Source organism: Populus trichocarpa, chromosome 15 (assembly GCF_000002775.5).
Source record: "Populus trichocarpa isolate Nisqually-1 chromosome 15, P.trichocarpa_v4.1, whole genome shotgun sequence".
NCBI lineage: Eukaryota > Viridiplantae > Streptophyta > Magnoliopsida > Malpighiales > Salicaceae > Populus > Populus trichocarpa.
Window position 1 is genome coordinate 13043988 of NC_037299.2, and position 24050 is coordinate 13068037.

General features: G+C 32.8%; 2 protein-coding genes across 3 annotated transcripts in view; one reads left to right on the forward strand and one right to left on the reverse strand.

Moving 5' to 3' along the window:
• Window positions 1–24050, forward strand: part of LOC7481775 (BTB/POZ domain and ankyrin repeat-containing protein NPR1) — a 124177-nt gene that overhangs the window by 25242 nt on the left and 74885 nt on the right. Inside the window, exon 2 of one of the 2 annotated variants that reach the window (XM_052447387.1) lies at window positions 3945–4066. In XM_052447387.1, the coding sequence (XP_052303347.1) occupies window positions 3973–4066 (94 nt within the window). In that variant the 5' untranslated portion in view covers window positions 3945–3972. Of the gene's footprint in view, window positions 1–3839; window positions 4067–24050 lie in introns of those variants that run through there. The other variant, XM_024586227.2, reaches the window with a different exon arrangement.
• The window catches only part of LOC18110541 (uncharacterized), a 61788-nt gene that overhangs the window by 24414 nt on the left and 13324 nt on the right, over window positions 1–24050 (reverse strand). The gene's annotated exons all lie outside the window — the stretch shown is intronic.

Here is a 24050-nt window from a genome sequence, read left to right on the forward strand (position 1 = left end):
TATTTAATTATCACACTTTTATGATATGACCTCGCAGCCAGATCTGCATCCAAGACTATTGGGTTTGGTATTGTAGTCAGACCCACTTAAACTTTAGTCAAGCAAGTTTAATATTATTATTAATATTATAAATATTACTCTGAGGTCAGGCGTTGCAGCCACATCCAAGACTCTTGGGTATAGCTTTGCAAAAAAACCTAATACTTTTATATCTTAATTTTTTTTAATATCTTTTATACAAAAACTAAAACTATTGACTTCCAGCATCACACGTCGTGTAACTAGTTTAAAGAATATCATGATCATACAGAAAGTATCCTCTTAATATTATTTTAATATTAAAGAATATCATGATCACCTTTTAGTCTTGCTTCGATGTGGGACAATATTTTCCTCTTTGTTCAAGGGCATTTTTGTCCGAGAAAAAAGCTTAGCTCACCGTCTCGCTCAAGTCCTGCTGAACAAAGAAAAGAACGAGCAATGATTGAACGGCACCTCCATCGGATTCCAACATTTTTCCAAGAAGATGCTTCACAATTATTGCTCGATGTGGGACAGTGTGTTTCTGTTTGCTTCAAGTCCTCAAAAAACGAATAATCGAAACACCGTGTTATTGGATTCCAACACTTTTTCAAGAAGATGCTTCACAATTATTGCTCGATGTGGGACAGTGTTTCCCGTTTGCTTCAAGTCCTCCAAAAACAAATAATCAGTACAATGTGTTCTTGGATTCCAACATTTTTTCAATAAGATGCTTCACAATTATTGCTCGATGTGGGACAGTGTGTTTCCCGTTTGCTTCAAGTCCTCCAAAAACAAATAATCGGTACAATATGTTTCTGCCTTTTGTTTTTATACGTATAACTTCGATTTTTTAGATAAAAAAATAACAAAATTTTTAATATCTAATGTTTTTTAGATAATAAAATAATAAGGAAAATAAGATTCAATTAGTATAGAAAAATTTACATGATACAGATGAATAAAAAAATAATATATATATATATATATAATGTGATAAAAAAAAGAAAATCGAGCAATTCATATCTGTTGAATGAAATTGAAAAGAGAAATTTAAAGGATTAGTTTTAATCACTAAAATCAAATGATATCTTAAAAATATATTCACCAAACACAACGAATGTATTCCGTGTGGGATCGATAATGTATTTTAATCACTGTTATCAAAATTCTTACAACTTCGTTTGTTTTGGTGTGGGATAATGTGTTTCGTTCAAGGATGATGGGCTTTGTTTACAACACAATTTCTAAATTAAAATAAAAACAATATTGGCTGCATTGTTTAGAACAACGCAGCTCATTATCCTATGCTTTTTTTTAAAAAAATATTTGTTGAGCTCCATTATTTTTTTAAGACATGCTATTTTTTTTAAAAAAATCACTATCCTATGCTATTTTCGTTCAAGGATAATTTTAAAAAAAAAACAAAAGCTATTAGGTTATTTATTTGGAATGTCTTTGATGTTTTAATTGACCTTCACAAACGTTTTTTCAAGTTTACTAGCTATTTCAAACGTGACACGTACGAGTTGGATATTGTTTTTCAATAAAAAAAATTGAACAAACAAGTTTTTTCAACATGTTTTTTAAATAAAAAAATTAAATATAAATCAAAAAATTTATGCATGCATATAATTAAACAAAACAAGAGCCATTTATATCAATAAATGAAAAGAAATCAGTAACAATAACTAAATATATATCTTGAAAAATCGAGAAATGAATATAAATCAAGATACTTGATCTAGCAACATAGATCATTTATTTAATTGTATTCATTACATTCTTTATTCAATCAAATGACAATAGAAATAGACGCATATATAATATTGATTGAATAAAATTAAAAGGAAAAAAATCTTATAAAGTTGTACTTATTAGAAATACTATTCAAAAATAAATATTTATTATTTTTAAAACTAAATCTCAATTATATAATAGATAAAAAAAAATTATAGATAAATTAGAATAATATCTTAAAAAGTTAAACATATATAAAATAATTAAAAAACAACAACTATTTAAGGCATGATAAATAGAAAAAATAAGAAATCAAAGAGAGAGAAGTGATATTAATTTAAATATAAACTATAAATTTATTTATCAAACACATATAAAAAAGTATTGACTTTTTTAAAAAAGACAAAATTATATATAAAAAAAAAGAGGAAAAAGGCCAATGTCTGGCTCAATTAGAAATGCCCTCGTGTCAATTTATGTTTTTATTTTTTTAAAAAGATAAAATTAGGCGAACGAGCGCCCAATATTTTTATGAAAAAAAATCTCTAGTTAATGTGTCATCTTGTTTTGCCAAAATTTCAGTTCTTAAGGTGCCTGAAAAAATAAATTTTATTTTTTTATTTAAAAATTTATTTTTCAATTTATGTTTTTATCATAATACTTAAAAAAAAATTTAAACACCTTATTATTAAATCTATAGGTTGCATTAAAAAAAAAATACGCACATAAAAAATCAAAATCAACTCAAAATCAAAAATCTTCTCAGCTTAGATTTGGCTTCTTATATAATTTTAAGATAAAAAAACATTTAAGTTGAATTCTCGTTATCAAATAGATTTTTTTAACATTAAAATAGATCATATTGATGGACAAAGTTCATAGCTGATTACCTTAAAATTTGACGATCTCTTTCAATGATCAAATTAAAAATTAAAAAAATAACAAAAATAAACTTCAGTATTGCAATTGAATTGCAAAGCTATTGGATTTAAGTACTATTTAACGAAAACGAGTCCGAGCTGCGAGTGGGAAGATAACCGAAGGCCCTTAGGTGCGACAATCTGCACCTGTTTTCTATTAGTATTTTTTGAGCTCCATTATTTTTTTAAGACATGCTATTTTTTTTTAAAAAAATCACTATCCTATGCTATTTTCGTTCAAGGATAATTTTTTAAAAAATACAAAAGCTATTAGGTTATTTATTTGGAATGTCTTTGATGTTTTAATTGACCTTCACAAACGTTTTATCAAGTTTACTAGCTATTTCAAACGTGACACGTACGAGTTGGATTTTTTTTTTCAATAAAAAAATTAAACAAACAAGTTTTTCCAACATGTTTTTTAAATAAAAAAATTAAATATAAATCAAAAAATTTATGTATACATATAATTAAACAAAACAAGAGCCATTTATATCAATAAATAAAAAGAAATTAGTAACAATAATTAAATATATATCTTGAAAAATCGAGAAACGAATATAAATCAAGATACTTGATCTAACAACACAGATCGATCTAACAACACAGATCATTTATTTAATTGTATTTACTGACTCTGTTAATTAATATATATTTTTTATTTAATCAAATGATAATAAAAATAAACACATATATAATATTGATTGAATAAAATTAACTGAAGGCCCTTAGGTGCGACAATCAGCACCTGTTTTCTTCTCACGGTTTTGCTTCAAGTCCTGATAAAAACAAAGAATGGATGGCATGCAACACGAGTCAATGGTGCGACAGTATATGGCCCTCCAACTCACCCGCCTTCGAACAACATCTCTTCAAAAAAATATATGATTTACTCTGTTTTTTCAAGCAAAGATTTTTATTCATTATACTTTTGGGAGCAACGCCAAAAACGTTTGTGAGACATCAGTTTCTCTTTAACTTTTTTTTTTTGTGGTTAGTTGGACGTGACAGGACACCTAGCTCGAACAATTGAATTTCGATCAAGAACTAAAGATATTGACAAAAGATATCAAGTTCAAATACCTACCACCTTTTGATTTCACTGCTCACTTTAATATTCGGTTTCAATTCACCAGTATGAGACCCTTGTGACTTGTCTTCTCTATTAAAAACTATATATTTCTTCTCTTTAATTACCAAAATATAAAATATAAAAAATTACAAGAATCTAATTCAAGATTGCAAGGAAGCGAACAAGGACAGGTTATGCACTGACATCTTAGAGAGGGAAATGAGAAGGAATACAATGGCCGGGAGTGCCTCCATCACTTCCCATACAATGGATGATGATCTTCACGTGAAGCTGCTATACCTGGAGAACAGAGGTATATTGTTCTGCACGTGATAACTTTGGATCCAATCACAAGTCCTTTTGCTGAAGCCAGTACATGGTTCATATGCACTTTCAGCTCTATGGGACTGGATTTTGCTTTTGGATTGCATTGAATTGAAAATTTGCTTCTTTTTCTGGCTTAATCTGCATGATTTTGTTCATGTTTACAATTAACTTGCCTTTTCCCCTAAGAATTTCAAGATTAATATGCCAAAAGCTGAAGTTTTTTGTTAGTTTACTGAAATCTCTTTCTTGCACATAGAGAGAAATCCGGCAATGATAAGTTCAAATACTCTGTTGACATACCTGCATATTAACAGTACTGATCTTCTTGCTGCTCTATCCGAGCTTTAAATTCCTTGATTTGGGCGCTGAGGGTGTCCTGCTAGCTATCCTGTCTGCACTTCTCCGAATAGGAGCTTTTATGCTCTTTCTATTTTAGTCTCCTAATCTACCATGCAATCTTGATGAAAATAGAGATTTTCTTAATGGCGTTTGATGCGCACAGAGGTGAAGGCATCCCATTGATTTATGGCTTTAGCGCCTTTTGTTCAATTATGATCTTGAGAAGTGAAGCAGATTAATTGTTTTAAATAATTAAGTAATTTCTTTCTTATAAAAAAGTTAGCCTATGATGTGAATTCCGTGTTACCCAAAAAATTCAAATCGATTTAATATTTTTTTTATTTTAATATTATTTTTTAAAAAAGATGTTAATTTTATTTTATTTTAAAATCAAATCATAATTTTAAATTCAAATCTAATATTTTTTAAAAAATATTAACTCAATTAATCATATTACATCAACTCAACATGATTTAATTTTTTAATATTAAAAAAACTAATATCATAGCATCTATTAATAACTTAACGCTTTAGCGCCATTAAACCCACATTCAAAGAAACAACAAAAAGGGATAATTAGTTCTCCATGTTCCTTTTGAGAGATTCTATGCAAAATTGGCAAAAAGAAAAGAAAAGAAAAGAAATTGCTCATTTTTAGGACCAACCATGAAATTAATAAATTATTAATCTAAGTCTTCAACAGAAGAACACATGTTAATAATGAATAAAAATGATTTGCTCATGTTATCCGATGATAAATTTAGCGATTTGCACGTTCTAATTTGTTTTAGTTAATTCACTTGAATAATTAGTCACACAACTTGGAGAGGTAGACCTTTAGTGCCATCCCCAAGCAAGATGTCTCTAATTATCAGTCACACAACTTGGTTTAAAATGAAAAATTTATTTAATGAGGCTTAAAATCAACATTGAATGACATATATGATGCTCAAAACTATTATTTGATAAATTTTATTTTTGTCTCTATAGGTTAATTAACATTTTCTTCTAATCCTATAGTTTAAACTTTTCCAATATTATCCCTCTAGTTTCTAAAATTAGCAATGTTAACTTGGCCATTAAAAAGCTTACCATTTACATTTGGTTTTTGAATATTTTTTTTTGGGAATGTTTTTAAGTGTTTTCTTGACATACTTGAGAGGAAGCGAAAGAGATTTGTAAAACAAATACTTGTGCTATGCTGTGCTTTGTAAAAATAAAAAAGATAAGTGGCCATATAAATAATTGATTCTGCACTGCTCCATTATACAATTTACTTGAGGAAAAGGACAGCGAGGAAGGAAATCGGAATCGTACCTCCATTATCCAATCTTTTGAATTAACGTCAGGAGATGTTCTGCATCTTCCTCCTTACAAAAATAAATAAATAAATAAATAAAATTACGGTGAAACATCATTCAGTTTGTTATCATCAGGAATTCAAGTAGTATCAGTGAAAAAAACCCAAATATCTAATTAATTATTTATTTTATTGTAGTTGTTTTTCAAAGTATTTTTTTATAAAAAAATACATCAAAATATTTTTTTATTTTTTAAAAATTATTTTTGATATTAATACATCAAAATGATCTGAAAGTATATAAAAAAATTAATTTGAAGCAAAAATAATTTTAAATTTTTTTAAGAATGTTTTTAAAACCAAAAAACAAATAGGTCATTATGAGATGTTTGAGAGTGTGTTTATGATTGCTTTTCAAAGTGTGTTTTGCTTGGAAATATATTAAAATAATATTTTTTATATCTTTTAAATTATTTTTGACATCAGTATATCAAAATGATTTCAAAATAATAATAAATATTAATTTAAAAAAAATAAAAAAAATAAAAAATTTTAAAATATAAAAATAAATAGAATATAATATCAATATTAACCACACTCGTTAACAATCTACCCAAGAATCATATGTTGTAAGAGATTGAGCTATGATATCAGAAGAATATGTATGCGCTAAGAACCTTTTTATTATTGTAATAATAGTTGATTTTTAAAGTAATTTTTATTTAAAAATATATTAAATTTTTTTTTATTTTTAATATCAATAAATTATAAATAATAGATTTATTAAATCATATTACATTATACAATCTAGCTGAGGAGAAAAGAGCGGGAATTAGGAAATCGGTAAAGTACCTCATTGGGACCTGACAGTGACGTGTCTGTAGTTTTAGTCAAATATCTGTATAAGGCCTGGCAATATTGAGATTCCGGTGAGACGTCATTCAATTTGTTGGCAGAAATTCAAGTAATCATCGGTTAACATATCAAAAATAAATATCTAATATTAACAATTTATTTCATAGTTTTTTTCTTTTGTTTGACACAAAGGTATCAGTATTGACCGGACTCATTAATAAATAGTCTGAGGATCATACATGGTAAGAAAACTTTGTTGGAGTGCCTATCCACTATAAAATAAAAATAAAAATAAAAAAATCTTCATTTTATTACATAATAACACATGGCATGTATATAAAAGTAATTAGAATATTATCTGACTGACATGTATATTGGATCTTAATATGAGAATTTACATTTATAAATAATTTAATGTATATATTTATGATTTTATCAATACATATCAAACATATTTTGTATAGTCTTGTATTTTCTAATATTTATTTTGTGAGACACTTGTAAGTATTTTAAATTTTTTTGGACAATTTACTATAATTTTATCAATATATTCAAACTTTTTTTTCCAGGATCTCTCACTAATAATAATAAAAAAAAAAACCAATTACTCTTGCAAAAACATTGTTGCCACAGTTGGCAAATCATTCATGTATTTTTGTAAAATAGAAACTTGTGTTGTGCAGAAGTAAAGAGATTGTTCTATTATATAATGTACTTGTAAAAAAGGATGGTGAGAGAGGAAATTGGTATCGTACCTTGCCGGGTCTAGACATGAATATGTCTACAGTACTTTTCGCGTACTTTTCTACGGCCAATTGATATTTTCGGCTCTCATCCTTTTTAAGAAAGAATTGCAGTGGAAGTCATCAATTAACAAAAGCAAATATCTGATATTAATATTTATTTCATAGTTTTCTTAGACACAAAGGCATCAGTATTGACCACACTTATTAATAATTTGAGAATAATATATAGTAATGGATTGAGCTATGATATCATAAGATAAAACTTTGATATTGTGCCTATTCACCGAAAAAGAAAAATTTACACTTTATTTTTTTTTTAGCTTGTATTTTTTTTGTGTTTCAAAAATATTTTTGAAAAATACTGAAAATTTTTAATATTTTTTGTTTTGAATTAATTATTTTTTACTGTTTTTAAATTATTTTAAGGTGCTAATATTAAAATAAATTTTAAAAATAAAAAAAAATATTATTTTAATATATAAAAAAAACACTTTAAAAATAAATAAAAAAACAAGCTATTACACAGACATAGTAATACATGACATTCAGTGAGATATGATCTATGCTCTTTTTTTTTTTCCAATTAAAAGCAGGCTATTCATGTCAAAAATAGAGAATTCATATGAATTTTGTTTCTCACAACAACTCGAGGTTTGTAAGGAGGGAGTACAACCTTTCAAAAATCATCCAACCATTTTAAGTTAAAAGCAATTCATTGATAAAATGAAGAACAAGAAATGTAGTCCCATCCAGCACCTTACTTGAGAGAGATTTTTGGTATACTTACCGATGACAAAAACTCCCATACACTAACTTCGTCACCGTCAAATCCTTTAAACTCGTACTGTTCGCTCAAACCAAGATGTAGCATCAAAAGGAAGACATGAGTGAGTAACTCTCCACCTCTTCTTAGTTGATGAGTATGTTCTTTCCATGGACAATGAGCTGCTGCATAAGCAACCATTTCTATCCAAACTTCATTTATCATCTCCCATCGCTTCTTAGATTCCAATGGCAGCAATTGCTTGGCGAGCTTTCCCCCACCGATAACCACTGAACTGGATATTTTCCAGACACTTTGTAACGTTGTATCATCAAGAGATAATTCGAAACGCAAAATTCCATCAACAACATTCTTCTTCGCCTCAGCGCCTCTTGTATGGTGCGGATTTAGACGCTGCAAGTCTTGCAAAGTTCCTAGATATTCCTCGTCACCGAATCCTTTAGAGAGCATATTTGGTCTTATCATCAAAAGATACATCATGTATTCAGATAAGCATTTGCTTGTTTCATATTCTGTGGAGACATTACTTCTATCAACAAGATAACAAATCTCTATTGCGATATGCCAGAGTGAAGGAATTGTGTCCTTTAAATTAATGTGCAATGACTAAACTTGGATAGGACAATTAACGGAGATAATTTAATCTGATTATTTTAGGAGTCGTAGTGCTTTGCTAGAAGCCAACTACGATTAATAGGGTTAAACCTATAGCTATTATAATTGGGTCCTATGAGGTCACACACTTAGAGATTACGGACTAGATCAACGAAAGAAAAAAAAATGGTTAATTATTAATACATATTAGATATTATTAATAATAAAGAATATTATTTATTTCTGAAATAAAATAAATATTATTTATTCATATTAGATATGATTAATTATGGAGTTATTCATACAGCCTTTTATTTGATAAAAGGACAAAGTCTTCATTTCTATTTATTGCTTTAAAAACCATACGTTGGAAAAGGAAATGACATTTTCTATATATTGATGTGCCATAAAAGGAAAAAACGTCTCCATCATTGAAGATGGAATATATAAATGATTTTTAGAAAATCATGTTTTGGAAATAAAAATCTTTCCATGTAACGTACGGGGAAAGGCTAATAAAAGAAATGAAAGAGGTTTTGAATTACATAGGTTTTTTATTTCTTGGCTGCTCTCAAAAATCGGGAGAGGGGCAAGGAGAGACCACCATTTTTTCCTTTTTCAACCAAGGCAATTTTGATTGCTCCCTTTGTCCATTCGTCCTAGCAGTCGAAGGCAAGAGATCTATTCGGGCTCGTGTGGACTAAATAGACGAGCAACACGTGGGGCTCTCATCCTTTTAGATACCACCATATCTGACTCGGTTCACGCATCAACAGGTATTTTCCATGAACAATACTTTGATCTATCAATTATGCTTGAAGATTCTACGATTAGATGTTTAGATATGATCTGAAATTCCGTTTAATGCATCTAATTTTTCAACAATGGTATCAGAGCTATCTTGCATAAATTCATAGGATCAATGAATTAATTGTTAATTTGATGCGGATCTTGATTTAAATTGGTGGTGAATTTTATATGGATAAAATGTAAAATTAAAATGAAGATTTTGATTGGCCCATGGAATTTTATGAATATAATATGAAATTTTAGGAGGGAGATACACAAAACATATGGTACGTGACTTTTGCTTTTGATCTCCTCTCCTTAATAATAAAATGCCTTTACGATTTTAATTAAAAAGAAAGCAAAATTGTTTTGTTTCCTCCAATTTTAAAATGTGCAGACAAACCCCAAGGGAGTCAATATTATATGGTTTATTTTATTGTTTCCTAAAAGTTAGGAAATCCCATTTATATATTTTTCATACAATTTTATCTAATAATTGCATTTTATGATTAATAATGATTAATACCATGTAAGGATTTAATTTTAAATTAAGAAATTTTTTTTATGCTTGTTTTATATTATGATATATTGCATGCATAAGGTGACTAGTATGGCCCAGAAATACGATCTGCGTATCGTTATATTTTTGTAATTTATTTTAATAATTAGATTATTGTAAATAATTTTGTAATACAAAGAAGAGAAAGTCCATGAAGTTCAAGGATGGAGATCCATGAAGGGTACAAGGATGAAGACAAAAGAAGATTAGATCTTTAATTAATTTTTTTTTGGGGGCCATACTAGGATCATTTTTTTTTATTGCATATTTTTTTTATGCTTTATTTATTTATTTTGCATTGTCTTTATTTATGCCAGTTTTCACTTATAAATAAAAGATAATCAAAAACTTAAGTTCCTACAGAAAATTGGGGCAATGCCTTTCCGTGTCATAACCCATGAAGTTTATGGTTTTGGTTGGATGGGTTTCGCAAAAGCGAGGGTGTCCTACCTCAATCTTAGGCTCGTGAGGGTGAATCTATACGGGGGTTCATAAATCTTGATACGGTTGTACCCAACAAGAGACCAAAAGGCAAAGTTTTGGATCTTGAGGCATGGGGATGAATCCTACATTGGATGTGGATCATCAACCAAGAATTATAATAAGTTATAATTAGTAATTGTTACTTACCTTGAATACACAAGAACTAAGGCAGTGCAAAAGTACGTTGGGGCTTGTCTATGATGGGATCTTGGAATCATTTTATTCATAAGGGACAATAACAACTTGAATAAAATGTGCATTTACTTATTTTAAATTGTTTAATTATAAGTATTTGCAATATCAAACATAAACTGATTTGTATGTCATTTATATTTTGTAGATTATGTCGAACGATAATTTGAAATTCTCTCTACGCTCAATTGTTGAGAAAAACAAGCTCAATGGAACGAACTTCCTTGATTGGGAAAGGAATCTGAGAATTATTCTCAGGTCCGAGGGACGTGAGGACGTCCTAGCTACCCCTGTCCCTACTGTGACCAATACCTCATCAGATGAGGAAAAGGCAACAGCAACTCGGGTAAAGTCTGAGGCATTACCTGTAACTTGCCTCATGCTTGCTGCAATGGAGCCTGATTTGCAAAAGAGGTTTGAGCATTCTGATGCTTATTCTATCATAACTGAACTAAAAACGTTGTTTCAGGATCAGGCAAGGATAGAGCGATATGAGACTCACAAGGCTATACTTGATAGCCATCTTGTGAAGGGAAAACCAGTAAGTCCTCATGTGATTAAACTGACTGGGCTTTTCAAGAGGATGGAAAATCTGGGGACCCCATATGACCAAGAGTTGGCCACTGATATTGTTCTTAGATCCTTGCATGATGGTTTTGCACCATTCAGAATGCAATACCATATGAATGGTCTGAAGCATGATCTGAATGAGCTTCATAGCATGCTTAAAAATGCTGAGGGCAATATAATTGGTGACAAGAAGAAGGAAGTTCTGAATGTCAACAATGGGAAGGGATTTAAGAGGGTGGCTAAAAGTAAGAGCAATTACCAAGGGAAAAGCAAGCAAGTTGCCAAACCCAAGGATGGTGAGAAGCCAAAGGTGGCTGCTGATCATGATTGTTTTTACTGCAAAACCAAAGGACACTGGAAAAGAAACTGTCCCAAGTACTTGGAAGATAAGAGGAACGAGACTGTGAGTTCCACTTCAGGTATTTATGTTATTGAGATTATGACAACCAATGTTCTCACATTAGATAATGGTCCCACTTGGGTATTAGATACTGCATGTGGTGCTCACATTACTTCATATGTGCAGGGACTAAGAAATAGCAGACAAGTAAGGAAAGGGGAGATAAACCTGTGCGTTGGAAATGGAGCAAGTGTTGCTGCACTCACCGTAGGAGATTTAAGTTTATCTTTACCTTCTGGTTTAGTATTAGAACTGAATAATTGTTATTACGTTCCTTGCATTACTAAAAACCTTATTTCCTATGCTGTATTGGATCATGAAAATTTTGAATTTAGTAGTAAAAATGGATGTATTTCTATTTTTAAGAATGATATTTTCTATGCAACTGCTCGAGTGAGTAATGGACTCTTTGTATTAGATCTCAAATCAGAATTATATAACATAAATAACAAAAGGCAAAAGTTAAAAAGTTTGAGTGAGGCCTACCTATGGCATTGTCGATTAGGTCACATTAGTGTGAATCGCATGAAGAAGCTCCACAAAGATGGACTTCTAAAAGACATGGATTATGAATCCATTGATACATGTGAATCATGTCTGATGGGCAAGATGACAAGGTCACCTTTCAAAGGAACGTTTGAAAGGGCTACTGAACTACTGGGCATAATACATACTGATGTATGCGGGCCAATGAGCACATAAGCTAGAGGTGGCTATAGATACTTCATCACATTTACTGATGACATGAGTAGATATGGGTATGTTTACCTTATGTCACATAAATCGAAGTCTTTTGAAAAGTTCAAAGAATTTCAAAATGAAGTAGAGACTCAAAGTGGCAAGAAAATAAAAGCACTTCGATCTGATCGTGGTGGTGAATACTTGAGCCATGAATTTGATCATCATTTGAAGAACTGTGGGATAGTAACACAGTTGTCTACCCCAGGAACACCACAACTGAATGGTGTGTCTGAAAGGAGAAACAGGACTCTGTTAGACATGGTCCGATCAATGATGAGTTTTGCCGATCTTCCGTTATCCTTCTGGGGATATGCCCTCACTACCGCTGTACTTACATTAAACAGGACTCCGTCAAGAACTGTAGACAAAACCCCATATGAGATATGGACTGGAAAAGTTCCAAAGTTGTCTTTTCTGAAAATATGGGGATGTGAAGCTTATGTAAAACGTTTACAAACAGAGAAGCTTGCCCCAAAATCAGATAAATGCTATTTTATAGGGTATCCAAAAGGAAGTTTCGGATATTACTTCTACAATCCAACTCAGCAAAAGGTGTTTGTTGCAAGGGATATTGTCTTTTTGGAAAGAGAGTTCTTTTCCAACAAGTCAAGTGGGAGAAATATTCATCTTGAAATAGTTCAAGATGATGAAGAGCAACAAACTCAACAACAAGAAGACATGGATGATGTCGATGATGAGATGATTACCTTTGAAGGCCTAGGGCCTCAGATCATCCAAGAGCCAGAACAAGAGGATCTACAAACAGTTATGAATCATGTTCCGGATCCAGTTGTTGAACAAGTTGAACCCACTCGTAGATCGGAAAGGCCAAGGGTACAACCAAGACGTTATGATGATTTCATCTTGAACGAAAGCCTTGATGTTCTTATGCTAGAACTTAGTGAGCCTTCTACCTATAAGCAAGCAGTGACGGGTCCAGACTCCAAAAAATAGCTTGAGGCCATGAGGTCCGAAATGGATTCGATGTTTGAAAATCAAGTATGGGACTTGATAGATTTGCCAGATGGAGTAAAACCCATAGGAAGCAAATGGATTTTCAAACTCAAAACTGACACGGATGGAAATATATCTGTTTACAAGGCAAGATTAGTTGTCAAAGGTTTTAGACAGATTCATGGTATAGACTATGAAATATGGCAAATGGATGTCAAAACCGCTTTTCTAAATGGTTTTTTGGAAGAGGATGTGTATATGACACAACCTGAAGGTTTTGAAGATCCAAATGAAGCTGGGAAGGTATGCAAGCTTAAGAAGTCCATTTATGGACTTAAGCAAGCATCCAGGAGTTGGAACTTTCGATTTGATGAAAAGATCAAAGAATTTGATTTCATTAGATGTGAAGAGGATCCTTGTGTTTACAAGAAGTTTAGTGGGAGTAAGGTAGCCTTCTTAGTCTTGTATGTAGATGACATACTACTTATTGGGAATGACATTCCGATGCTAGAGTCCGTAAAAGAATGGCTGAAGAAATGTTTCTCTATGAAAGACTTAGGAAAGGCTGAGTACATACTTGGAATTAAGATCTATAGAGATAGATCTAAGAGGCTTCTTGGATTAAGTCAAGGAACTTATATTGATAAGATTCTTAATAGATTCAAGATGCAGGATTCCAAGAAGGGATTTTTACCCATACAACATGGTATATATCTCAGCAAGAAACAGTGTCCTAAAACACCTGTTGAGCTTGAGAAGATGAAACAGGTCCCATATGCTTCTGCTATAGGATCTATCATGTATGCCATGGTATGTACCCGTCTGGATGTTGCATATGCTTTGAGCATGTGTAGCAGATACTAATCAAATCCTGGAGAAGCACACTGGAGTGCAACTAAGAATATCCTGAAGTACTTAAGAAGGACTAAGGATGATTTCTTAGTATATGGGGGAGATGAAAAATTGATCGTACAAGGCTATACTGATGCAAGCTTTCAGACTGATCGAGATGGCTTTGAGTCTCAATCTGGTTATGTCTTCATCCTTAACGGAGGAGCTGTGAGCTGGAAGAGCTCCAAGCAGGATACAATAGCAGATTCTACAACAGAGGCTGAGTACATTGCTGCTAGTGAAGCAGCAAAGGAGGCCGTTTGGATAAGGAAGTTCCTAGATGAACTCGGTGTTGTTCCTAGCATATCAGTGCCTATCGACATCTATTGTGACAACAATGGTGCCATAGCCCAGGCAAAGGAACCGAGTTCGAGCTCCAAATCCAGACATGTTATGAGGAAGTATCACCTTATTCGTCGCATCATCACTATGGGTGACATTAGGATGTGTAAGGTGCATACTGATGACAACATTGCAGATCCATTGACCAAACCTATGCCTAGACCCAAGCATGAGAGTCACACTAGGGCTAAGGGTCTTAAGCACATTGGAGAATGGCTTTAAGTGTTGATTTTATATTACATTATATTTTATGAGTGTTGGACACTAGTTTTATGTTTGACTTGATGATTTTATGATATATGATATTTCATCCTTATTTATATATTGTTTTGATCGATATTGAATAATATGTCCAAATAATTCATTATTAACAAATGGGATCACCTTAAGTGTTCTGGTGAATGAAACCCCATTAAGTGAAATGAAGTTTTGAATTATTAAATGTCTATAGTTTGAAATCATCAAATGGACATAGATGATTTTATAAGCTACTATATTGTAAGCTGACTGATAGCACCAGGTTTCATGGGCTATAGGGACATGGAGATGTCTAGTCAATTACATATATGTGTATGGATGATACATGTAGGACTGACCCACCTTAAGACTCTCCAAAAGAGATTGTAGAGTCTTAAATTAAACCATGATTAGTAGATTCCTCAGACATGAGCATGTTGTGGTCTCACTTGATGATTGGTATCTCTTTGACACTGTTAAACGCTTTCCGTAAAAGGGAGTTATAAAGGCAGTAGTTGGGATTGCCAAAAGTTGAGTGGGAGCCATAGTCATACAAGACTGGAGAAGTCCTCCTGCTTCGTGCATACTGTGATGCATTGAACAGGAATGGTGTCTCGGCCATTTGAAGAGCGAGAACTGAAAATGCATGGCCATGCTCGGATGGATTATTTGAAATCATCTGTTTAATTGACAGTTCAAACTCAGAGTTCAAGAAACATATTTGATAATAGATATGAATGTCACCATATCATCAAATAAGACATTAAGAGACAAAGGTATCTTATATTGCACACTTGTTTAAAGACAAGTGGGAGATTGAAGGAATTGTGTCCTTTAAATTAATGTGCAATGACTAAACTTGGATAGGACAATTAACGGAGATAATTTAATCTGATTATTTTAGGAGTCGTAGTGCTTTGCTAGAAGCCAACTACGATTAATAGGGTTAAACCTATAGCTATTATAATTGGGTCCTATGAGGTCACACACTTAGAGATTACGGACTAGATCAACGAAAGAAAAAAAAATGGTTAATTATTAATACATATTAGATATTATTAATAATAAAGAATATTATTTATTTCTGAAATAAAATAAATATTATTTATTCATATTAGATATGATTAATTATGGAGTTATTCATACAGCCTTTTATTTGATAAAAGGACAAAGTCTTTATTTCTATTTATTGCTTTAAAAATCGTACATTGGAAAAGGAAATGACATTTTCTATATATTGATGTGTCATAAAAGGAAAAAAGGTCTCCATCATTGAAGATGGAATATATAAATAATTTTTAGAAAATCATGTTTTGGAAATAAAAATCTTTCCATGTAACGTACGGGGAAAGGCTAATAAAAGAAATGAAAGAGGTTTTGAATTACATAGGTTTTTTATTTCTTGGCTGCTCTCAAAAATCGGGAGAGGGGCAAGGAGAGACCACCATTTTTTCCTTTTTCAACCAAGGCAATTTTGATTGCTCCCTTTGTCCATTCGTCCTAGCAGTCGAAGGCAAGAGATTTATTCGGGCTCGTGTGGACTAAATAGAGGAGCAACACGTGGGGCTTTTATCCTTTTAGATACCACCATATCTGACTCGGTTCACGCATCAACAGGTATTTTCCATGAACAATACTTTGATCTATCAATTATGCTTGAAGATTCTACGATTAGATGTTTAGATATGATCTGAAATTCCGCTTAATGCATCTAATTTTTCAACACAAAGAAGAATGCTCCAACTGAATTCTACTTCAGTCGTGCACCACTTGTAGGACTGTAACAGTCCCTCTTTTTCTAGCACACCATCTCCCCTCTGACCAATTACTTTACTTCTGAGATTTTTATCAATAAAACAAAAATCTTCCTTCATCATCTCAGCTTTCTTTCGAAGATGTCCGAAAATAAAACGTTGTAGACCAACATTCAAATCTACCCGATGCACAAACATCTGCATCGTCTTTTCATTGATTATCAGCGATCTCAAACATCCAAGTGGCATGTTTTTAATGGAAGAGCTTATCCGGTCATGCTGCGCTATGGATCTCGACCACCTCTCGCTTCTAGTTAACTTCCTTATCAGAGAATAAATAGCACTATTCAAGGCATTCCATCCTTCATCTTCCAACCAAATCATTGTCCAGGTAGAGAAAACAACACTACTAAAAAAAGAGGGTTATTAGCTATGCATGTTAGCAACAGAATAATTCAGATGTAATTTTAGTAATAGATTAATAACGAATTATATATTTTTTAATTTTTTAATATTAACAACGGATTTAACAATAAAAAATTAAATATTAAAAAATAAATTAAAATATTAAAAATCAGCAATGAATTTCCGTTGCTAATATGATTACATATAATTTACACGGTAAAAAATCGCTGCTGATAAAAAAACATGTTAGATTTTGATTTTTATAAAAAAAAAATAATAAACAATAATGACGTGTTAATAATTAATTGTTCCATGTATTCCTTGTAAAAAAAAAAAAAACCTCACGCTGCAGGCAAATACCAATGTCAAGAGAAAAATTGCTTTCATTCCCCGTATGAACCCTAACCCATTTGTCCCTTTCTATTCCTTCTCCAGAAACCTATCTCTATCACTTTCATAAATTCTTCTCTTTGAAAATATGCTCCCAGGACGTCATTTTCCAAAAAGTCATTTTCTTAACTTCTTCTCCAGTACATCTGCGCTTCCAGATTCATCTTGCAAGGAACGAACATGGCGCGACAAATTAAAATAGCAGGTATAATCAGAAACCCATATTTGAGAGATTATGTTTGTAATTTAGAGAGAATATATATTGTTTTATTAACTAATTTTGGTGAATAATTTTGTAGATCTATTGCAAATTATTTGTTAAATATGGCTGTCATCACATGCTAATATTTCTAATTCTTAGTTTAATGTTCTTGATCTTCATGGTTCTGTGATGATTCTATTGTTGCTTGGTTAGGTAGTGAGGCTTTTTTCAGGGTTTTAGTTTTTTCTGTTTTGCTGTGTGTTGTTTTTTAAAGGAGAAATATGGGTAATGTGTGATATGCCTGTAATTAAAAGTTAAATCTTGAATTTTCAACTTCTCTCCAGTGAAAGTGTTCATATTTGGTAGTGTTAAACAGAGTATAGCAGAGAGAGTGACATTGTTCATCATTGTTCGTATTTGGCTCGGGCCTTGGATTCAGCTATAAAGAAATTGTCACAGGAAATTGTTAACTCGAAAGACTGTTTAGCCATCCTTTTCAAACATTCCAAATTGAGATGGTTGGTTCTGAATGCTAGGAGGGAGAGAGGTCTTTAGGTGGAGGCTAGATAAATTGATCTGGGCCTTGTCCATTTTCGATGACAAATGCTGTTTCAATCCCCATCCTGTGTGTAGCTCCAAATGACAGTGCATGAACCATAACCCTGAAAAGTAAGAAACCACTCTAGATGACTAAAACAAGAAGAAAAACCATATTGAAGTCCTAATGGTTATGTACTTATGTTACTATATGTACCTGGACTATCTTCCCTGAATCTTATTGCAGTTCATCCACCAATAGGTAATCCAACTGTGTTTCTTTCCGGAGGATTGACCAAGTTAAATTTTGCTGGGTCCTTTTAAGGGCCAAGGTTTCCAAATCCAGTTCCAACAACAAAGAAGTTGCAACCATGAAGATAGAAAGGGTGTGATTCAAGAGTGAGAAGATCAGTGTCTTGTAGACTTGTAGTACCAATTGCACAGTTGAATTGTAGGCAATTTTACTAAGCCTGGTGCCTACTGTAGTACCAAGATTGGCAGCAAGTGGCGCACCAGTGTAATTGAATGGTGTTGGAGGGTTATCTGTTGAATGGTGTTGGAGGGTTATCTGGGAAATCTAACCTAAATACTCGCTTGACGTTAAAGTAGTGAGCTTGAAGGAGGCCAACTTGGGGCATTATAAAAGTTATGTTGTTCAAGGAAGCAGTGAGTCGTGTACCATTTAACAAGTTGGGCATAGATTTATTCCTAAACCAAATGTATAAAAAAGATGCCTGTCCACTTTAAGTGGTGCATTTGCTGGGAATTGTGGAGAGTTTAGGCTTCTATGCTTGGCGTTGTAGTTCAGCGCAAAAGCTGTGTCATTAGGTGCAGGTAGTTGAGGAAGGAGAGGGGGTACTGTGTTTGGGATGCCCTAATGCAGTATAGCAGTGGTGGCGCTGCTGTCTGTGGTAAGTGGTGCATCCATGAAAAGCCTAGCAGACATGAAATATCAGTTTGGTGATTGTGTTGCTTGAACAAGAACATTTGCGGTCTGTCCTGGGCAATTAGTATTGCTTGAATTGTAAAGGGCTTGGTGCAAACCACATCAATGCTTACCAGTTATGTTGTAAAGGGTTTAGAAAATTGTTTGATGCTAGACTGGGTTCTGGTAAAACTGTCATTGTCCAGTCAGAGAAAACAAGGCATAAAAAAGCATAAAACTCGAGAAAAACAGCGGCCGCCAACAATAAATACGTGATTGTAATGTCGATAGTTGAGGAGGCATGCTTGTCAATCAGGACTTGGAAGGTAATAAACGCAGTAAAAGTGAGCAGAAAGCTTATAGAACGAAGACTGATTCCGGCACGAGAGTAAATCAGTGGCGCTTTAGTGTAAAGCATATCATATATTAATCCAAGCTCAATCTCTACCACCTTGAAGGCGCCTTCTGCTGAATTTTTGGAAATCAGCACCTGGCTTTTTATTAGTGCAGGAATGCCGGGGACAAGATCCTGCATCATAAACATGGATATATCCAAAAAAGTATAAGCTTGAAGAAGATAATTTCCCTCGAGAGCTTGATCACGTGTTTTTCTTAATGCCTTTAATGGATCGAAACTTTGAGAGAATAGACTTTTTCAAGACCTCAAAGCTTGAAGACCAGAGCACCCAAGTCCTCTCTGCGTACTTTACAATGTCAACAATGAACATTGGGATTGCTAAGAATGTGAGGATACCGCTACCCCAAGACCTTAAGAAGACATAAAAAGCCACTCCGACTTGGACTGCAAGACCAAGTAAATGCCTTAACCACAACTCGTTATCTTCAATCGAGTATGCAGTGATTGTGTCCGGGCCACCAAGGTGCAGGAGTAGAAAAGGTGCCCAAAATGCCTGGATAGAATTGTTTGCTTTCTCTGAATTGTCACCTGATGAATCTCCTTGGCTCCTGGCTAGATAACCCAGTGCAAAAGTTGCCACCGAGTCTGCTGATAGGTATGCAGACCAAACGAGAATCCTGATCCAGATTCTGCCACTGGTCTTTCGCCGAGGACCAAATATGATGAGGATGGTTTGTAGCAAGAGACTAAGCAAAACCATTCCTCGAATCTTCCAATTGTCCCATAAATTTAAGACTTCTTCAGGCAATTTTTTAAGCATTGTATCTTTTCCTCAACAGTGGAAACTAGTTCTCTCCATGAACCCTTGAAAAAAACTATTTTGTAAGATGAAAAAGTAAATGTGGATATCTTTGAAAGAATCTCGTAAATGAATAGCGAAAAGACTCTTATGAGAAAAGAATTCCGCAGTAGATTTTGGGTAAGGTATCATAAAATAGGAGTTGCTGCATATTGTTGTTGCAGCATGCAAAGAAAAGGGTATGGGATGCATTACAAATTAATACAAGAACAAGAATTTAGTACTTGGCTTGGGTACGAAGCAAGGAAGAGATGCTGAATAGTAATAAAGAGATGCTGCTTGTATAAAGAGACTTTAGATGGTTTGGCTTGGCTTGGAGGAATTCTTTTCTTTTCTTGATAGACAATAGACATAACACTTAAAGAAGGAATTCTGAATATCAATATGATGTTTGAGCACTGAAATCCCCGGCCCAAGGTTTGAATATGAGACTACCATTTACTGCTAATCAGTTTCTGCCTTGCAATAGTGGAATTTTGCATCTTAACCTAATCAACGACAGTCATGCTCTCAATGAATAAAACAATGAGTTCATCCAGTATCTTTTCATTCTCAAGAGATTCTAGCTAGATAGGCAAAGGCTTTGCTGCTTTGCACATTTTCAGCGGGCGAGTGAAAATATTCTTATGAGAAATTACTTCTGCAGTGGATTGTAGTTGAGGTATATATATATAAAAAAAGAATCGCTGCATAACGCTGTTACAAGCAAAAAGAAGGTATGGGTTGCAATGCCATAAAATAGATAGATGCAACTTCCAAGATGTATTGCCTATAATTCTAAAGCTCCGGCAATCAGCTTTCGCAAATCAACACATGTGAGTAAAAATCTTAAAATTAGGTTGCTTTGATACAGAGTAAGCAAGAGATGCTAAATATTAAAGAGATATTCAGCTTGCAAGGAATAAAAGATTTAAATTAGTTTTTTTTATTTTCTCGGTGGACAGAGTTTGGTTTCCTTCTCTTGAACTCTTAAAGGGGCATTGGGGTTGGGCACAAAACAAAGAATAGATGCAAGGATGAAGAAACTTTAAATTAATTGCATTTTCTTTTCTTCATACACAGAGTTCGCTTTCTGTTTTAGAGAAGGAACACTGAACATCAACGCAGTGAGTAGTATCTTTTGACTTCATTTCTGGGAATATGATGTTTGAGCACTGAACTCCCGAAAGGTTTGAATCTGTAGCTCACAGTTACCCTTGGATTGGTGTATTATCAATACTGCAAAACCTCAAAACAGAGAAAATGTACCTGATGATGTGTAATGCAGGATATGAAGCCCCTGATACATGGACAATGGAATCTGGTTCAATCATCAATAGTATTTCTTAAAAACATTTTCAAAACTATTTAACTCAATAGGCACATTGAAAATTTTGCAAGAACCCACCTGGTGAGGTGTAAGACTCCATCAATACTGGCTTGTATATCTCGGAATCCTTTGGCTGTACCATGTTAGAAGGCAACTCAAGAAAAATGTTCCCGATTAAAATTCCACATCGAAAAGATTTCAAGAAGAGCTTCATGCCTGTTATAGCAGCAATGCAAGGACAATGGTACCAAATCAACAATTAAAATGAGAGTGATGAGCATTGTAAGGTGGCTTGATAGACACATCAAATGTCATGGAAACTTAATTGCTTGAATACGATGAAGTACGCTTTAATTGAAATTGAAACAAGAATAATAGTTATATATTTATCTATCCAGATGTATAGCAGATCAGAAACAAGGCAGCTTACCTTGTCCAGTTGAATAAACGGATTGACATGTGAAGCATCAGAGGAGGCTGGCTGTTCTTACGTTAACGGATTGTCATATTAAGCTCTGATACTTTTTCCAGGAAAAACCTGTGTGTGAGAGGAGAGCTGCTAGAGATACAGCCATTCCAAATAAAGGTAAAAAAAAAAAAAAGTTTTTGAAAACATTGAGCAAGTTTGTGCGTAGCATTACTGCTCTGGGCAGCCGGAAAATTAGAAATTAATTTTTTATATATATATTTTAATATACTATTATAAAAAATAAATTTTTAAAATTTTTAAAATTATTTTAATATATTAAAAAACTATAAAAAATAGAATTAATTATTTTTGGAAACTATATGTTATTATTGTTCTAATTATTTTTTAGGTTGAATAAAACTTTTAACAAATTAGATTTTTATAGAAAAGAAAAGGTTCTTTATATATATAAAAATAAAAATAGATATTAAATTTTTATTTTAATCATAAAATTAATAAAATTTTCAAAATATTTTAATAAATACAACGAATCTGAATGTACGAATTTAAATTTAAATAATTGTATAGAATTATATAAGTTTTTAATTAATATTAATTTTGATCGATAGCTCATGATGCCTTGAGAACATGAAAAACAAGCAACGCCTCTCAAGATTATTTTTTAGGGAAAAAGAAAAAAACCTTCATTCTAAAAGAAAAATCCCTTCTCTTCCCCTCATCTTTCGTGCTCAATCACCCTGAAAAAAAAAGCACAGCCACCACAATTCTGAAGCCTCGGCACCACGACCAGCGTTAAAACCCACCAAAAATAGTGGCAATAAGAGGTGCAGATGGAGGAAGACAGTGAACAACCACTGCCGATACCCACATCAGATCTCACCGTCATGAAATCTACCTCCCTCAGTGATCGATTAAATGCAATTTGGTTTCATCAAATTTGGGAGGTTCTTGAGATGGGTTTATGTTGGATAAGTGGATTTGAAGGAATCTGGAGAGGGAGAGAGAGTATTTAAAGATTGTTTTAGGATTTCAAGCTTGAAGATTGCTTGAAGATTTAAGTCAAAAGACCTGAATCTTAGGCTCAGTTTGTATTGATTTTTTTTTATATATATAAATATAATATTCTGATTCTAATTTTAATAACACTAGAGTAATGGTCAGCCCATCGTGGGCCACACCATATTAAAAGAATTCTCATTTTCAGAAGCAATTATGATATTAATAAATTAGTATTTTTATTCTTCAATTGATGAACACAAATGTTTTGCTCATGGTTTTTCTGACTACGGATACAACATAGTACTCTTATTTGAAGACTAAACTCATCTTATTATTAATTTGATAAAGATTGAATAATCCCTTGATCATCAGTTTGTGCATGCTGGTGAACCTCCCCTTAAAGAGCATGAATCCTATGCTATGGAGTTGATGCAACTAAACAAGACCTCAACTGCTCAAGCTCTCGCTCTTTACGCTCAAGCTCTTCGTCTTTATATGCTACCATCCTTTTCAGTTCTTTCACCTCCTTCAAAATAGTTTTAATTTTGGAACTCAGCATGAATAATTGGCAGATATATATTTGATTAATCTACGCAACCTTTTCTTATTCAAAAAATAGAAATCAGAAAACATAAAAAAATGATTGTAAAGTCGATCGTTGAGTAGGCATGCTTCTCAATCTTGACTTGGAAAGTAATAAACGCAGTGAAAGTGAGCAGAAAGCTGATAGAGCGAAGAATGATTCCTGCACGAGAGTAAATCAGGGGCGCTTTAGTATAAAGCATATCATATATTAATCCAAGCTCAACCTCTACCACCTTGAAGGCACCGCCAGCGGAATATTTGGGCATAAGCAACTGGCTGAGCATTAGATCCACAAGGCTAGGGACAAGATCCTGCATCATAGACCTGGATATATAAGAAAAAATATAAGCTTGACGAAGATAGTTTCCCTGCAGAGCTCGTAGACCAATTTCTTTTATTCTCTTCAGATGATAAGAACGCCAAAAATCAAAGAGATTAGAG